This window comes from Hevea brasiliensis, chromosome 15 (assembly GCF_030052815.1).
Source record: "Hevea brasiliensis isolate MT/VB/25A 57/8 chromosome 15, ASM3005281v1, whole genome shotgun sequence".
NCBI classification, from domain to species: domain Eukaryota; kingdom Viridiplantae; phylum Streptophyta; class Magnoliopsida; order Malpighiales; family Euphorbiaceae; genus Hevea; species Hevea brasiliensis.
Window position 1 is genome coordinate 73637215 of NC_079507.1, and position 18782 is coordinate 73655996.

The 18782-nt window shown below is 35.3% G+C and overlaps 1 protein-coding gene across 2 annotated transcripts; it reads right to left on the reverse strand.

The window, feature by feature from the left end:
* Positions 1 to 5823: 5823 nt before the first annotated feature.
* LOC110657784 (mitogen-activated protein kinase kinase kinase NPK1) lies at positions 5824 to 17942 on the reverse strand. Of its 2 annotated transcripts, none has more exons than XM_021815144.2 (18): positions 17521 to 17942; positions 17396 to 17437; positions 17069 to 17134; positions 16877 to 16987; positions 16713 to 16793; positions 16545 to 16622; positions 16371 to 16453; positions 16121 to 16202; positions 15896 to 15996; positions 15636 to 15675; positions 15172 to 15231; positions 15042 to 15088; positions 14788 to 14944; positions 14610 to 14687; positions 14287 to 14523; positions 6933 to 7279; positions 6764 to 6831; positions 5824 to 6094 (listed from the first exon to the last, which is right to left on the reverse strand). In XM_021815144.2, exons 1-18 carry the CDS (start codon positions 17803 to 17805, stop codon positions 5991 to 5993), a joined length of 2067 nt encoding a protein of 688 aa, XP_021670836.2. In that variant the 5' UTR covers positions 17806 to 17942; the 3' UTR covers positions 5824 to 5990. The 2 variants fall into 2 exon arrangements, with proteins under 2 accessions (XP_021670836.2, XP_021670835.2); XM_021815143.2 differs by having other exon boundaries at positions 14788 to 14971.
* Positions 17943 to 18782: the final 840 nt, after the last annotated feature.

Here is an 18782-nt window from a genome sequence, read left to right on the forward strand (position 1 = left end):
CAAATGAAGGGTTAAAAATGGAGAATTATCATAAGAAAATTCAATTTTCTTATGAAATAAGAAAAAAAATGAAAATAATTTTCACAATTTAAAAGAAATTAAACAAGTTAATGAATTTGGGGGTGGAAAGAAAAGAAAAAAAGAGAAAAGAAAAGAAATGAAATTGAAAAGGAAGGGGTTTTGCATTTTTGTGGGCGAAGTTAAACATGGGGTCACCAACGAAAGGATCCAAGCTTAATCATGGAAAGCTACCCTTCAGCCGCCTTAGACCCCACAACAACATCCACTCAACCTTTAAAAATCTAATAATTTTAAATATTTATTAAAATAAAAATAATTAAATAATACTTATTAAATATTTCAAAATTTTAATTAATTAATTTTTTTATTAATTTAAATTGGTTGAACTAATGAACCGGTTCACCGACAGAAAACATTTTAAAAGGCTATATCCAAAGGAAAATTGATGTATTCATTCTTTGGCTATGGATAATATAATACAGTAGGCCCCTCTGCTTCTCAATCACACACAAGACGTACAATCAATTATTTGAATGAACATGCCTTGTATTTTCCCTTAAAATAGCAATTTTACTAATTTTCTTAAGAAATTTTTATTTACACTTAATTTACCTTAAATTTATAATACAGATATAAGACTTATGTACTTAATAAATAGATTCTATTATATATTTTATATTTTTAATTTATAATAAATCAAATTTAGATAAAAAAAATTTAATTATTCTTTAAATGAAATTTAATTTACTCCTCAAATTGAGGGGAAAAGCTAAATCTAAATCCATATAAATTAAGGCTGATTACGTATAAAAATTTACAAAACAAATTAATTGAATCCTGACTCTCTCAAATGTAACCCAAGTAATTAAAAATTATTTGTATATATATATATATATGTTGTGACCCCCATCCCAAGAACACATATTAGCAAGAAATTAAAGAACGTGTACACACACATATGCACATATATGCATATGAAAATGGGGATTACACGACATCATCAATTGTTTGTTAGATCATTAATATTAATTCTTGTGGTTGAAAAATCATTTAGTCACATCCTGCTACTATATGGGAGTGAAATCCTGCACTCCACACATATATAAAGCAATTGAAGCTCTCCTCTAACTCGCTAATTGAATGGCTATCCATATCATCCACCTCATACCCGGTTGTCCATTTCCTTTCAATGCAAATCCTTCAATTTCCACAAATTGCTTTTGGTGATAGTAATAAAAAGTCAAGTTTTGATTGATAATGTGGACTATGGCCTTGTACGTCGCATATTATTCAAATATGAGTGCTTACTAAAGAAGTTTACCAGACGAAGAAACTTCAAGATAAGGACTATATATGAGCCATTCATAAAGTTGGTTTGCAACTACGGCCACTGCGTGCTTATCCATTTCATTTCTGTGTAAGACATGATAGTTGAAACCCTAGCTTGGCCTTTCTTCTTTCTCTATGTGATTACTGATTCCCTTTAATTATTATTATCATAAAAATTTATAGTGAACCGCTGAAAATTGAATTAGGGGTTTTATATCTACAACTCTTGACAAAACACTTTTATTTAGATTGTTGAACTAGTCTGGTTGAACTGTTAGAATTGCAAATTAATTACTATTCTACTGGTTTGATTTTTTGTTCGGTTTTAAAAATATTGCTTACATCATACCTAAGAATGACAATTGACAATAGGGTATTCACGAAAATCACGAACTCGATTAATAATTTTAATATTTAAATTTATCCCAAACCTAATTAAAATTAATCATAAATTACACGTATCAATTACAAACCCAATTATTATTATTTAAATATTATCTAAACCTATTCATTTTTATATATTTTAATTAATAATTTATATTTTAAATTTTATTGATCTTATAAAAAATTTAAATTCTATTTATTGAAAATATAATATTAAAAATTTAATTAACTATTTATATAAACATATTTTAATAAAATATATGTAATATATAAAATTAAACACAATACCAACGGTACTTGATAATTATTTTTTAAAATCGAATACATTTCAAATCTAATTATATATTATTCGAATTCATTTCGAGAGAACTCAATCAATCTGTTGTAATCTCTAGCCATATCAATAGTACAGGAAAAAAAAAAGTTGCAGGAGATGATTTTGCTTGCTTGAGAATATTCAAGGGAATCGTGAAAGATTCAAATAAAGGGGAAAAAAAGGATGATCCTGATATTATTCATTGGTAGGTGACCCGTTCTTTATGGCTTTGGCTTGACCCCAATAACAGATCATAAAGTTTACAGGTTTACTTGTAATTTCATTCACAAAAAAAAGTTTAGAGTTCTCTTCGATTTTACGTTTCAGGGTACTATAGAACTATAAAATTTATTATAAATATAAAGTTCAATCATAATTTCGTTGATTTTAGGGTGAATTTGATTCAAAAAGGATAACTTTTTATTAAAAAGCAGCAATAAACAGGGCCAAATTTAGACATTTGTCCCCCTCCAGCAGGTAGCATATAAACAATGAAAAGAAGAAGATGGATGCATGTTTGTTGCTTTTAATTTAATTATTTTCTTTTTCAATATTTTTGATTTTTGTCTGATATTTTGTTTGAAAATAATCATCATATTGATGTATCAGAATCCAGGTCTATCACGTTAAGGGATTCGATCATTTTATGGCACATAAAAGAGAAAAAGACATCCCACACAAACATCTTTTCAAGCACTTTAATTGTCTCTTCTCAATCAAATACAGATACTTTAACTCGTCTCCTAGCCTGCCTGCCTGCCTCCAAGCAAATATTCAAGAAAATAAAAAGGCCTGATTAACTTTTAGTTTGCTTTTCTTGTTTGACCTCACCCACACCCACCAACTTGATAAAAACTGTTAGCTTGGCTCCGCTCCGCTCCGCTCCAGGAGATTAGATTAGATGAGATTTGTGTGAGGGAGCAAGAAGAATTTTTGTAGATTCTTGATAATCATGGGAAGAATTCAAGACAAGTTCCATCCTGTATATGCAGTAGGAAACATTAGCAAATTTCGAGAACGACCGGCCATTGGTCACTTAATAATATTGCCTCTTTGTTCACCACTCACCACCGCTATACTATATACGATCATTCTTCATGCTTCTTTGACTTCTTCTATATAAATAAATAAAGCCTATTTTGGCAGCCCATTTCAGAACATGTTTCAATTATGAAACTATATATTAAAGGTAACATTCAAGAAAATGAATTCGGTGCACCCCAATTCATTCCTTAAAAGAAGCTGCTACGTGCATGCCTCCCTTTTCTTGTTTTCTCCGTATATTATATATATATATATATATAAAAGTTGGAGTTAGTAAAAAATAATTTTAAGTTGAATTTCACTTATTTTAGTTTTAAAAACTCTAAAATAAATAAATAACTTTTTAAAAATATTTTGTTCTCAACAACATTTAAAATATGATTTTTTTTAAAAAAAAAAAATTTAATCGCAATCTTAAATATATTAAGGATAAAAGCTCAATTATACTATGTACTTATTGAGAAAATTTAATTTAACCATTTTTAACTTTTTATTTAAATTAATTAAAAAATTTCAATTTAAACTTAATTTAGTTCAAAAATAAAAAAATTATGCTTCTTAATTTTTAAACTTAAATAAAGAAATTAAGAAATTCAATATTAAAGTTAAAAAATTGAACTTATTAATTTTTTTATTTAAAAAAAATGAAAAAAATTTAACTCATAAACTTTAAGTTTTAAATTAAATTGAACTTAAATTAAATTAAATAAAAAATTAAAAATAGACTAAATTAAACTTTCACAATAAATACAAAAACTAAATTCAACATTTTATCAAAAACAAATCATCACTGAGTTGAAATTTTTACATGTGAATTTCATTATTGGGACCTAAAATGGAATAAAATGCTAATGCTCTTTAAGTCAAGTCCATACGCATCTAATCTAGGTTTAAATTTTGAAGAAATTTAGAAACCACTGAAAACTAACCAACACAAGCTCTACATTTATTAGACCCAGACACCTAATTTTGTTGAACACTTAAAATCATTTTAATTACTGTCAAAATCGATTACTGTTGCAAGAAAATGTGTCAAGAAACTACAAAGTAGAATCAGGAAATGATTGTCTGTATTCGGGTGTATATATCCATATACAACTGATATAAAATTTTACACATATATATTCATCTAGCTAGGTAAAAATTTGCCAATAGGATCAAGGTACAAGAAGTCAAAAAGATCTATGTGGTGGAAACTTGAATCTCGTGACTACAATTCTCAACATGTGATAATGATCCCACCAATCTCGGCTTACTTTGTATCAATCCACATTCCTCTTGTCGGTCGGCTTTCAGCGGTTCTGGTCTCAACATTTTCATGGCGAGAAAGTTGCCATTTTTCTTTTATCAAAATTCATAAAGGCAGGATAATCTATTTTTCTCACTTGATATGCTTCAGCTCAATAATATCAGAGTAGTCTCTAAAACTGTTATGTCTCGAATTTAAAATTCAATCAAATCAATTTATATATATATATAAGAAAACTGACAAACAAATAGTGATCCTGTTGTAGACAGACATCTTATACATGATAAAATGAAAAATAAGTGAGTGCATAACATAAGCATTAGCTCATGGCCCATGGGCGTAGCTTCGAAGCAACTTACCCAGAAGGACATAGGAATCAACAAGGAAATGACAATGACCTTATGCCATAATCTAATGCCACATCTTACTAATAGTTAGTATCAAGAGTAAAAGGTAAGATCCTACCCAAGCCAAAGTGTACGAATCTAGGCAAAAAACGTTCCTTCTATAATAAATCCATAAAATCAGACAAAATTGAAATAAACAATCAAGCCCTCAATACGATGTAGAATATTGATGTGATGTGATATCTAATGTTCATTTCCTACCAAATATTCCATGTACACCACTGAAATGAAAATTATGAATTTATGTACATCGAGAAAGAATCTGTCATTAATGAAATTTGAATCCTAGTTTTCATTTGTAAACATAATATTATACACTGGTCGTTTCTAATCATTTGATGTGATATCAATTCAAATAATTGCACAATAATCATTGCACGCAAAATATTATCAGAACACTTGAATAAAATATTTTAAAGGTTTTAATCATATATATATTAATAATAATAGTAAAGATTATTTCACTACTACTTATAGATTCTGTAACGTGTTATTCTTAATTTTAAAGGTGATAGATAAAATTTAACACCATTCCTTCTTCTAGTTGATTATGCCATTTTATTATACTTACATTTCAATCTTAAACACAAAGGGAAAGAAGAAAAAGATTAAAAAGGATTGCATGAAGATTGATCAATCGGCTCTTATCCGATCAAAGGGATCCATAAGACAGCATCCGATTAGCATATCTAGCAAAACTATGTTTCACAGTTATGATTTAATTGTTTAATTTTCTAACAATTCAAATAGAACTAAAAAATACTTATCTATCTGAATCTCGTATTAACTTACAATTTAACCTTAAATAGGAGAAGAAAAATTAAAAAGAATACATAATATGTTCTTAACAAAATAAATTGAGCCTAATTCACTTTTAAAGTCAGCTCATAGAGAAGAGTGTCAAGGCCTTTTAAGGAGCATATTACCTTTATCTCAAATTAACGTGAGATATTAACACACCCCATTATGTTAAAAATTAAATACTTATGCAAGAACCAAACATTAATTTACCATTTTAAGAAAATAGGGCGAGCATAATTTACCTCCAAAAACCAAAAACTAGCTCAAAACGATGAATGTCAAAACTTTTTTACATTGCCCCTGGTTTAAATCAATGTATATACATGTATATATATTTGTTCGACACCATTTTCACCAGATACGATCACATGCAATAAAATCTCACCGGAAAATCGTAATTTTTCCAGCAAGCTATTCAGGACACGGGAGACACGTATATTTATTTGCCAGGGAACACAAATCGTAACCGATCTCTTTGCTGAGTCAGAATCCGATCCTTTGGAGATGATGTCTTCCCACCTATTCCTGCCTGGCGCATCATCTCTGCAATAGGCACATAAATGTCACGCTAAAATATGAGATGAATATAATGAAACTCATGCAACTCGATCTAACAGAATCAAATGCCATTTTTAGGCAAGGAAGACTTCACACAGGTTCAATTCTCCAAATTTGGTGTCAAGTGTACGTGGTGGTGTCCTGTATGATACTTACTTGTAATAGTTCAATTTTACACGCCTATATTTTTCATCTGAGATTGCCTTTCCAACTAATCATTCGTGTGAACATCTCTCTCATCGTATTTCTTGTCTTATAGAAGTGATCAGAATAGTAATTCATGTTCACACAACTAAGGCAACTTCATCCATCAAATATTCAGTTGAAGTTAAGTTTGCAAAAAAGTACATCTCTAACCTCTTTGAAACTCAAAAAGATAAAGATATCCCAGTATAAGCAGGAGTATGATTTCATTTGCTTATTCATTCAAGACAATTCCTCACACACGTAGTCCAAGGAGTTGAAAAAGAGTTCAAGCCTATTCAAGCACGTTATTTCTTGTTTTAAAAAAATTGAAATTTTAAGAATGATAATGAACATAGAGTATAGCCATAGAGGAAAGATCCTTTTTAAGTTTAACACAACAGCAATTGGTAAGATCATACTTATTGTGACATAAGATAGATTTTAAATTGAGTGATCAAAATAACTTACCTCGTTTTCTTTCAAGCTCTTCATCGAGCTCTTCTTTCCATTTTCTTTGCCTCTCAGAAAATCTTGCACTGGAAATTAAATTAATTTCATTTTCAGGAAGAGAATGAGGAAAGACATGATTCCTCAGCAAATGTAAACTAAAAGCAACATCAAGTAAGAGCAAGCAAACCTAGGAGTAATTGTTTCCTGCTGGGAATCAAGAAGGAGATCTTTCCACTCATTAACTTGAGGCTGCTGAATCTCCTGCTGAATCTCCTGCAATGCTCGTTTATGAATGCTACTCCCAACTGATACTTTATTGTTGGCACGACCAGGACTAGCTGAGTTGGTGGCATCAACTGCAGAGAGTCTTCTTCTTGGTAACTGTCTAGGCGACTTGCTTTTAGGAGTTAAGTTGGGTAAATTTGCAATATTTTCATTATTTGCAGTTCCAACAGTGCTTGGAAGACCCACTGCATTCAACGTATTGTAGAACTCTTCGTATAGAGGTGTTTGCAGCTTCTTCAAATCTAAAGCCTAGTGAATTTTTACAGAACAAGCATTAACATTTCTATCACACTACTTGTCGCAATGTGTTTTGCGGTCGCCTAGATGAACACTCACCGAAGTGGGAAAAGTGAGGAGTCGCCACTTTAATTTTGAGGGAAATTAAAGAAAACCATTTGTGAAAGTAAATTAAAATGAAACCACTTCAAAAACAGAGATTCTAGGTTCGGGGTCCGTAAACGGGCGGGGAAGGTGTTAGGCACCCCACCTCGTCCCTCAACGAGGGTAAGTAGATGTAACTTCACGTTCTTTATAGTTAGGAGGGTTTGACTGGAAATGTTAATCCTTTTGATAAAAGGAATATTTGATTTTTCACTAATCCGGATTACTTAGATACATAAGTAAATGAGATAACCTTAGTGAGTTGCTATTAAGTATTTGTTTTATTTTAGGGGGATCATCTTATGTATTTGTTAAAATTTAATTTGGAAATTGGATAAGAACTCTCCTCCGATCTCTTTAAAATATTTGTTAAAATTTTTAAGTGAGAATCGGATAAGAACTCTCCTCTGATTTCTTTTTAAATATTTGTTAAAATTTTTAAGTGAGAACCGGATAAGAACTCTCCTCCGATCTCCTTTTAAATATTTGTTAAAATTTTAGATTGAGAATCGGATAAGAACTCTCCTCCGATCTCCTTTTTAAATATTTATTAAAATTTAAGTGAGAATCGGATAAGAACTCTCCTCCAATCTCCTTTTAAATATTTGTTAAAATTTTAGATTGAGAATCGGATAAGAACTCTCCTCCGATCTCCTTTTTAAATATTTATTAAAATTTAAGATTGAGAATCGGATAAGAACTCTCCTCCGATCTCCTTTTTAAATATTTATTAGAATTTTAGGTTGAGAACCGGATAAGGACTTTTCCGATCTCTCGAAACTTGATTACAGCTACCCGTCACGAGATCCTAGAACTAAGGGTTCTGGCATTTAAAGATGCCGGGGCTCGGAATAAGGCTTCTTTTAACTCATTGGTACCTTGTAACTAGTCAGGAGATACCAAACCGAATTTCCGACCTTCCTATGTGGTCGTCTTACCAGTACCTTTTGATACCCGATCTATCCCATTTATCTATCTTAAGGTTCGGTTTTACTCTGTCTTGTGACGTCTTACTCAATTGTCTTGTGCATTATTCTAGTGATTCGGCCTTACTATTTTCCCGACTTATTATTCAGACCTTTCATTATTTTAAAGAGACCCTTAAGATACAGTTACCTACATTTTATCCGACCACTTATATGTTACTCGGGACTAGAAGACTTACGTTCAAAGATTAACAAAAAGAATGGACTGGTCAACACGGAAGTAAACTCGAGAATGACCTTCTTCGTGTTCTTTAGCGCAATATAAACTTGGAGAAAATTATATATATATAAAGAATAAAAGAAATACGTAAAATAAGAACGAGCACTTAATAAAAAAGCAATATGAGCACTCACCTGTGGGGAGTCGGATCTATTGAACTAACTATGGGATCACAGAACGTAATGGGGGCAGCGGGCTGGTAACCTGAAGACTAAGGTTCGCCTTGAAATGAAGAATACCTTGTTAAAATGCAGTCTGATCAATATTATAACCAAGTATGAATGAAGTTGAGCTTGGACAACGGAAGTGGGAATAAAGATAACAAAGATAGAAAGTGAGAGTGTCACAGGATAATGAACGAACTGAAAATGGAGAGTTTCAGTGTTCAGAAATCCTTTGCAAGAAAATACTTCAGAAAACTAGTTTTAAAAGTTTTTCTTATGAAAGCTTCAAAAATAGCAGAGTAACGAGCTGAATTAAGTTTCAGAAGAGTCCTTCCGCTATCTTCACTATTTTTCCTCCTTTGAATAGTTTTTCATGCAGGTATTTATAGGAACCGGGTGCTCCCCATGGAGGGTCAGGATCTGTTTTGAGGGAGATGGAGGGTTAAGATTTTGAAGGACATGATCTAAGGGCTCGGGAATAAAGAGAATCAGAACGGACGACTGAGATCCCTTCCGGAGTATTTGTCCTTTTCTCTCTTCTAATGTGACGGCCCAAAATTTCTTGTCAAGAGCGATCTGAGGGCTAGGAGTGAAAGGCACTGATCTTGTCGTTTTCTTCTTCGATCCGAGGGCTCCGAGCTCGTCCTTATAAGTAAGATCAACGGTGGAGATTAGGATGTACGGCGCTGTCCTGATGTACTCTGGCACATGTCAGTAATGCGGGCGATTCTGGGGCGTGCGGTGGAGATTTCGTTTGCGACGCTTTAACTACCTCGGCCCTAATTATGACAATAATCAGCAGGAGCTATCTTATTCTTTTTGCTATCCGACCTCCATTCTTTTCCGATCTTCCTAACACGCTCTTTTCCGATCTTTCATGCCGGTCTCCCTTCTATCGATCTTTACCACACCGGTCTTCCTTTTATCGGGTTCAGTCCAGTCAAAGCATTTATTTTCCTCAATTCTCGAGGCGTCCGCTTCGTTTTCTGCTTGCAATAAATGCTCAAATTTTCCTATATATACCTTCAACCGGGAAGCCCTACCTCATTTGACTTTCTCTCCTATTCTCCTCATTTTTCCTGTTCTAACTGCTCCGGTAACAATCCCGGACAAGATGACCGCTTTTAATCTTTTTCCGGTTGCCCTCTTTGTTCCTTGCCTGAAAATTTACGATCCCGGTGATCGAAAAATCATGATGACCTTATCTGATGACAGTGAGAGAACTGGACTAATTAACCGATCTGGATCGAGGACCTCGATCGTGCCGATCTCGAATCGTTCGCCCGATATAATCGGCGAACTGATTTCGGGTGAGAAAACTGCTAATATTCCCCTCAACACCGGTGACTGCTCTTTGGCGTTCATCTGGCTCCTCTCCACTCTGGGTGTTCCGACAGCGGCTCGGTTTCGAGTGGTAACTTTGATGACGACCTCTCTCATTCTCATAAGAGTCATAGTCCCCCCAGCCGGTCTCCTGGTCAAACACATCTTTTGACCCAGCCACGAGACTAGGCTTTGACATAGGCCTTTTAGATACGATGTTCCACCGATCTCTAAACTAAAGATCGCCCTTATGATGCAATCAGACCTTTAATGTAATCCGATCTCTAGAGATCGCCCAAATGATGTAATTAGACCTTTAATATAATCCGATCTCCAAAGATCGCCCAAATGATGTAATTAGACCTTTAATATAATCCGATCTCCAGAGATCGCCCAAATGATGTAATTTGACCTTTTGGAAATAAAATTTATTTTGCCAATTATCACTTTATTATTATTGATTATTTTCCGATCTCTGGTGTGTTTATCCGATCTGATTTCCAGCTGAACAACCCTTATCCGATCCGCACTTCCAAACATTTGCCTTAATTAGCCAATCTCTAACTAGCCGGTCTCTCCTTATGGAATTTTGGAATATTCGTGAGACGTGTCAGAACAGCTGGCGAATCCCGCTAACCGATGCACTGCCTGGAACATCGTGAGCAATAAATGCTCGGATGAGTATAAATAGGGGTGGGGGTTAGCCAGTTGCTCCCTTATGTCATTTTCAGTCTCTCGCGAATAATTTCAAAATTCTCTCGTTTCCTCAAGTTCTTTTGACACCGATCAGACTCCGGTAAGGGTTTTGATCATTCTTTTAGTTTAAATTTCTTGTTTCCTTTGAAAATGAGCGGCGCCGAGGGTCAGAGAGCGGCAAGCCCCCCTTCCGTTCAGATCTCGTGGTCATCTGATGAAGTGGAAGTGGTCGGACCAAGCGTGCGACCTGAACCTTCTAGGGTCCCTGTTCCAGCTCGAGGGCAAGCAGCACCATCAAGGCCTGTACCTCCTGTACGAAGGGGAGGGAAAATCTTCCCATGGACGAGCTACCATCAGTTCTTCAAGAAACCGACTTACAATCATTCAGCCAAGAATACAACATTCATCCTGATTCATTCGAACTCATCCGGTGTCACGGAGATATCCGAGCCGATCACTTCTTCGAAGGGAACGACATGATTATAGTATATGAAGAGCAATTAAAAGCCGATCTATGGTTCCCTTTGGACGACTTTTTCAAGGAAGTTTTAAAATATCACCAAATGTACATCGCTCAAGTTCACCCGAACTCGTGGCGGATCTTAGTAGCCTTCCGAGGCCTATGCTGAGCTAAGGGACTCCGACCCACAACTAAGGTATTCACCGAACTACATAGATTAACTCGTCGAAAGGACGACGAGTATTGGTTCTTCCAGGCGAAACCTCATTGTGGACTTTTTACCGACCTGCCTTTCTCCCTGAAGAATTGGAAGAATCGCTTCTTTATCCTGAGGAGCAAAATTCCGAACAGTTTTGAGGGCTTCCCCCGCAGCTGGCTGCACCAGGGCCCCGTACTTCCGAAGCGCATCACCTTAAATAGAGAAGAAGGCCTGATGGCGATGGAGCTAAAGGATCACGCGGGCAAAGAGAAGTTTTCTTGTCTGGATGCTGTGACTGCCGAAATGCATCACTGGACAATGGAGTTGATCACTGGAGAAGATCGCAGGCTTCAGCTCTCTGACCTCGGCATCGGTATTTTCTATATCTTAGACCTTTGGACCTTAGTGATCTCATTGACCTCTTCTTTGTGCAGGTATAGCAAGCGGCGAAGCCTCCAATGAGAGCCGGAAGCGAAAGAGAGAGGTCTCCCGGAAAGTGCGGGAGATGAAGCGATCCGAGCTGCTCCAGACGCCCAGCCATGAGCCCGGGGAAATACAAGGGGGCTCATCTCAACCTTCGGGGCAGCCGATCCCCAAGGTAGAAGTGATCCAATCTCCTCCTCGCCAAGAAGAGCCGCCTCCAGCTCCTCCAGTTGCTTCAGGTGCGGAAGGGGGTCCTTCTCAACCTACTACACGGACCCTCTCCCGCGGTGCTCAAGTGCTGATCCATTCCTTGGAGAAGAACCGAACTGTTCGGGAGAATCCGGGTTTGGCTAAAGTCCTGGGTGCTTCTATTTGCCTTCGGGAGGATCGGGATAGGTTGTCTCCGGACAACCTTGATGATATCCTGACCCGATCCATGAGCCTGAACGTGGAGTGCTTGGTGAATCAGCACATCGTCCGGGAGAAGGCGGTAAGGAGGTCGAGAAGATGGGTCATGAAGTGGCTTCCCTCCGATCCCAACTCTCATCCGCTCAGAACTATATATCTGAAATTGAGGGGCGAATGAAGTTCTACGAGGACAAACTGGCCGAGCAAGCTCGTGTTCTAGCCGAGCGAGCTCGTGTTCTAGCAGAGCGAGATCGTGTTATTGAAGAACTTCAAGCGCTCCGGGCTGGTGAAGTTGCTCAGCTCACTGAGGAGCTCAAAGCGAAAGAGGAAGAGGCGGTGAAAAGGGAGGCCGGGGCTTATGTGAATGCTCACAGGGATCTCCTGGCCGAGCTCAAAAATCGATACCCTGAAGAGGACTTCTTTTGGATGGTAGATCTGGCTCCTCAGGACGAGGGTGAGGATAGCGAGGAGGAGGCTGAGGGTGAGAGAGGAGATGAGCAAAATGTAGATCAGGCTGGGGGTGATCCTCCAGCCGAATGACTTGTACAAACTTTAATATAAAATGAAACTCGCTTTTGTTCAGTGAATGGATGTGATCGAAAAATCTCTAAATTACTTAAGCACTTGATTGTCTGAGTATATTAAAACAACTAAAGTTGATTATTTATCTAAGTGTATGAGGTCGGAAAATACCATAAACATGAGATCGGCAGGGAACCAACGCTAAACAGGACTTAATTTAAAATTGAAAATTTGGCTTGAGTACTTAAGATCGGGATCTCCATTAAACCGGATTGGAACCTTAACTTGATTATTCCTAAGCTTTTAAAATGAAGATCTAGTGCTGGTTCAGTTTCGTCTGACGAGAGAGATCGGGGATGCTTTAAGTGACATGGGGACTTAGTATTGGTTTGATTCCTTTTGAGGAGAGGTCGGAAATGTGATTGTTTGGTAAAGAGAGATCGGAAATGTGACTGGCTGGTAAAGGGAGACTTAGTGCTGGGGATTAGTTTCGAACTTTATTGATTTTGGGGATCGGCCAAAATATGGTGTCTACACTACTTAATGAAAGTGGAAAAAAAAAATAATAAACATAACTTTTATTAGACTAATTTGTCTAATTAGACTAACTTTTATTAGACTTGGTGTCTAATAGAGCTGCATAGCAAAAAAAGATCTATATAACCGATTCCAACAAGTTTGGTGTTAAGGCTTAGTTGTTGTTGTTGTAACCATTCAGTAATTTGTGCCCATATTACTCATTTTTTAGTTTTGCAGATGAATTATGCAGGAAGAAATAGTAATATAGAGATAAAGAAGCTTCACCTTACAAGTTCTTAGAATAGTTAAAATGCAAACATGAACGTCAACGGAATAGGAAAACAAAGAAAAGACGGATGCTAGGGAAGTACCTAACATTTTTGTATTCCCTGTAGATGCAAGGATGAGACAGAAAACTATTTAAGCAATTTTATATCAAGGAAGTAAGGCAAAAAAATACTGAACAATAACTGCTACTGTATTTTAAGATTGAAAGATATTGGTTGAATTTCCACCTCCCCAAATGATTGAGGTCTTCTCAAATTGAGGGCTATTTTCTATATCTATAGGAAGGATATCAAATTCAATTGAGTGCTAACATCACTAGCCCCAAACACCCCTCACCTTAGTCAAGGCTCTTTCCTAGACATTGAATAAGAGTGCCTTAGTAAAGTCGGCAAAAGTTGCCATGAGACTATCAAGGTACCCTAACATTACCATGCCTCAGTGCCCAGCAGCCAGGGAGAATCTGGCTGCCAGGGACCCTAACATTACCATGTTAGGGTACCCTAACATTACCTCAGTGCCCAGCAGCCAGGCAGAATCTGCAGCTCACCTTTAACTACAGTCCTTTATGCATTCCAGTCTTCATGTCACTAACATAATGCAAAATGATAAAACTTGTCCATTCCATCATTTATTCCTAAAATGAAAGGTCTTGTGAACAAAATATTACCTTCTCATCCAAAAAGGCCCTAATTTTTGATTCTGTAACTTCATCATCATCCTCAGTTGCTACTGGTCCACATGGAAATGTGAAGTCATTCTCTGTTTTACCAGATTCTACAGGGCTGACAGCAATGTCATGGATTGACTGATTAGAAGAGAAGTTAATTCCACCTCTATTTGATTCTGGACTTTCATCGAACTTGCAAGGCCAGCCATCAATAGGTTCACTCATAGGATTAAAGCTCTGGTTCAAATAAAAAATTCTGCCAATCGTTACTGAAGGGAAAAAAAAACATCCAAACTGCATGATCAAAACATATAGTTCATTACCTTGCTCAAATCAGCAGATGCAAATGCAGAATTGAACCTAGCTGATGCACTAACCGCAAAATCATCTTTATCATCTATCTGACACATATCATCATCAAAATTGGCTTCAGAATTGACACATATCACCATCAAAATCAGCAGATGCAAATGCAGAATTGAACCTAGCTGATGCACTAACCACAAAATCATCTTTATCATCTATCTGACACATATCATCATCAAAATTGGCTTCAGCCCAATAGGATCCTGATCCTGGCATGTTCTGAGGATATACAGTTGAGGACCTTATGCTACCCATTTCACAAACATCCTTCAGGCCTGCACAGGTTGACCCTCTAAACACAGGATTCATGGTGCTCCATCTATACATTTCAAGAGTCAAGATAAGAGGCAAACACAACTGCAAACAAAACGCAAAGTTAAATAGCTTACGAGTTCCTAAGATTCAACCCTGTTGTTGCTATCAGATTCCCAGATTCCTGAAGATAACAAAGATACAATAATTGATGGATGCAAGGTCAAACAAACACAGTAGTCAATAAACAAATCTGACCATACTTACCATAACGGAATTGCGGAATATTAAATGAGGTTCCTTATACTCCCCAATGACAAATGGATGCTGCAGATTTTTAGAGAAAAAATACAGCAATGTGAAAATCTTCTTTGTTTAATGAGGCAAATCCCTAAGGTAATTCTCCATGAAATGATAAATCTCCATTAAAAATGCACTAAGACCCACGAACATGAGAATATTTTCATGTAGGCTTAAAAATGATTGAACATTTTTATAATACACAATGTATCTTGTATATGCTCTCACTGTCTCCACTTCCTACACATAACTTTTCATTCTGCTGACCCTCTTTTCTCCAATCTGCAGCATATAATTCTTTTCCATTCCCTCCCATTTTCATTTCAACGTAAAAGATCTCATTTTGAGAGTGGTTCATGCATGGATTTTCATATGTTGTTGCAGTTTATTTTACAAAAGATTTTCGTAAGTTTTCTTTATGTTAGAATTACCTGCAACAGGTCTGATGCAGTAGGCCTTAAGTTCGGCTCCCTGCCACCACACCATGATTCATATGAGATGATGATAAAGAAAAATTGCAAAGGTTTCATCTCAAAATTCATCTATGATTTATGTTTAACATTATTTCTACCTCAAATTTATAAAAACTTTCAACTAAAAATCAACGAATTAATGGCCATTTCAGAAACAAGTGAAATAGCAAAACATAGGAGCCAAAAAAAAAACAAATAAATAGAAATCATGACTGTACTTCTGCAAACATCTTAACAGAAAGTCCTTTGCCTCAACAGAAAGGTGGTCAGGAATGGGAGGATGAGATTTAGTTGTCCCAATATGGAAGAGGGCAGCAACCTGAAAAGACAGCCCTTCTTAGATCGCAAAAAAAAGGAAGAACACAATATTGACTTCAGTATTATACTCAGTCACATATGAATCAAATTGATAAAATATTCAACAAATGCCATCAAACAAGTACCTCTTGATACTGCTGGCTCCATGGAGGTTTTCCTGTAGCCATCTCAATCACAGTACATCCAACGCTCCATATATCAGCAGAGCTAAGAAATAGAATAACAAAGTTAATAAACACGAAATATTCAAAGTCAGTAAAAGCCATGAAAATCAGCTTTAAGGTGTTTTGGTTATAGAAATACACACTGCACAAATGCCTATAATACTCAAGAAAAAGTCTGGATAAATATGGTCATCACGAGAAGAAAACTTACAAGCTATGCCCAGTCTGAAGAATAACTTCAGGAGCCATCCAGTATGGAGTACCCTTCATTGACTTGGCTCCATTTATAGTTGCCTGTAGCAAAATAGCAATCTCAGAGATGACACCCACCAAAACTCCACAACGAATACAAAAATCTTCAAACAAAAAGCATTGATATGGATACCAGTTCGACTACTTTCTTGGACGCTCCAAAGTCAGCAAGTTTAATGCATCCCTTATTATCAACCAGAATATTTGCCCCCTGAAGTATAACACACCAAATATTAGATATGAGAGTGAGAGAGAGCAGTAAGTCTCGTACATACATCTTGCTTAGTAAACAAAGCTATACCTTGATGTCTCTGTGCATGATTCCATTCTTATGTAGGTATTCTAGTCCCACTAATAGCTGTTTTGCATACATTCGTATAACCTGCTTGGTAAACGATTTTAAGAAGTAACCATCAGCATTTGAAATACTCATATTCTAAAATTACAAAGCTAATGTTTACTCACGGACTCAGGGAAGGATCCAAATTTCCCCAGAAGTGATGATATGGAACCACCCGGAACAAATTCCAACAGAATGTTTAATGAGTCATCCTCTCTAGCAGTTCCCAAATATCGCTAACAAGCAAGGGGAGAAAGATAACCAATTAAGAAACCAATCAAAATCACTATCAAAACGGACTTGAGTATCATACTCACAACAATATTTGGATGAGAAAGATTCTTGAGAAGTTTCACTTCTTCCTCAAGTTCCCATGTGTAAGCCTATTCCAAATTCAAAAAGAGGCACATCTTCAATTAACTCTGAGAACACTTGCTTCGAGTAAAAATCTCTCAGTTTCTAGCCATAAGCATGTCTACTTCAATTGACCAAGCTATCGTTGTCGTTAATATTCTCATTTTTTAAAAGTAAAATCAAAGCAAGTTATGAGCTAATAACAAAAAGGCTAGTTTCAAAACTAAAATAACCACTAACAATACCAAATTATAATCCATATATAACTAAAATTAAAATCCAATACTTACCTGCGTTTTCTCTTTCAAAGCACTATTGGCCGCAATCAAAACCTACGGTACCACAATTAAAACCTCATTGACATCAAATCCACACACAAAAAAAAAAAAAAAATCAATAACCAAAAAATACTGACCTGTTTAACAGCGAGAAGCTCTCCAGAATCGAGATTCATGCCCATATAAACCCTACCAAAAGCACCACATCCAATCAACTCCCCTTTTCGCCACCTGATAGGCGGCGTGTCGTCCTTCTTACAAGGCCGAAGCGCCGGCAGAAGTGGCGGCTTAGAGAAGAGACCAATTCGCGAATTACGAATGCTGGAGCCAATCTTCTCCACTAAACCACTGAATCCTCCATCTTCTCCAGTAGTGGATTTAAAAACTAAGGATCGGCGAACCGATCCAAATAGGTCTTGCATTTGATGGATGGTTGCTAGAGTCTGGAGAGGCCAAGTGTGGTTTGAAAGAGAAGGAAAAAAAAAAAAAAGAGACGTTGGAGTAGAAGTTGGAGTGAAAATTTGAAGGGAGAGGGAAAAGGGGACGTGGTGACTAACGAAATGAGGGATCTTTTTTCAAAAGGAAAATAAATGCCATAAAATAATCGCTGAGTTGTTTGCGTTTTCTATCCTCGAGTTTTTGCATATTTATGTTTTCGACCCTACATTTTATTGTGTTTTGCATATTTTTCCTGTTATCATTATTTTTTCCTTCAAAACTAAAATCTCTATGAATTATGTTTAGGTTTGAAGGATTATACACGCAATTTTTTTTTTCATTATATGAATTATATGAAGAAAATTTTAATTAGTTACTATAAATACTTTAATTTTTTTTAATATTATTAATAAAATTTAATTCAATAATATTAATATCATTTTAAGAATTATTGGATTTTGAATTCATATCTCAATTTAAATTAAATAAATAAATAAAATTATATTATTATCACACTTTACACCCTTCTCTTAAAATCATATTCACAATTTATTTCTCACAAAATTATGGTTTATGATAAGAAAATATAATCATTATATACAAATTTGTCTTTTATGTTAATTATTAATATTAAACGATAATAACTAGTAGATTAATATTAATTATTTTTAAGTATTTTTTATAATAAGGAAAGAACCATTATTTTATTTAAAAAAAACCATTTTCCTCATTCTTAATTTTGAAATGAAAATATAAAATTAAAAACTAAAAATATAATTATTATTTAATTTAATTTATAAGTCAATTAAATTTACTTATAAATGAAATATTATAAATAAATTAGTATTTAATTTAATTTATAAATTAAAAATTTACTTAAAATAAAATAAGTAAAAGATTATAAAGATGTCTTACTTATAATTTATTTATTTATTTTAAAATTATTTTTTAATAAATTATA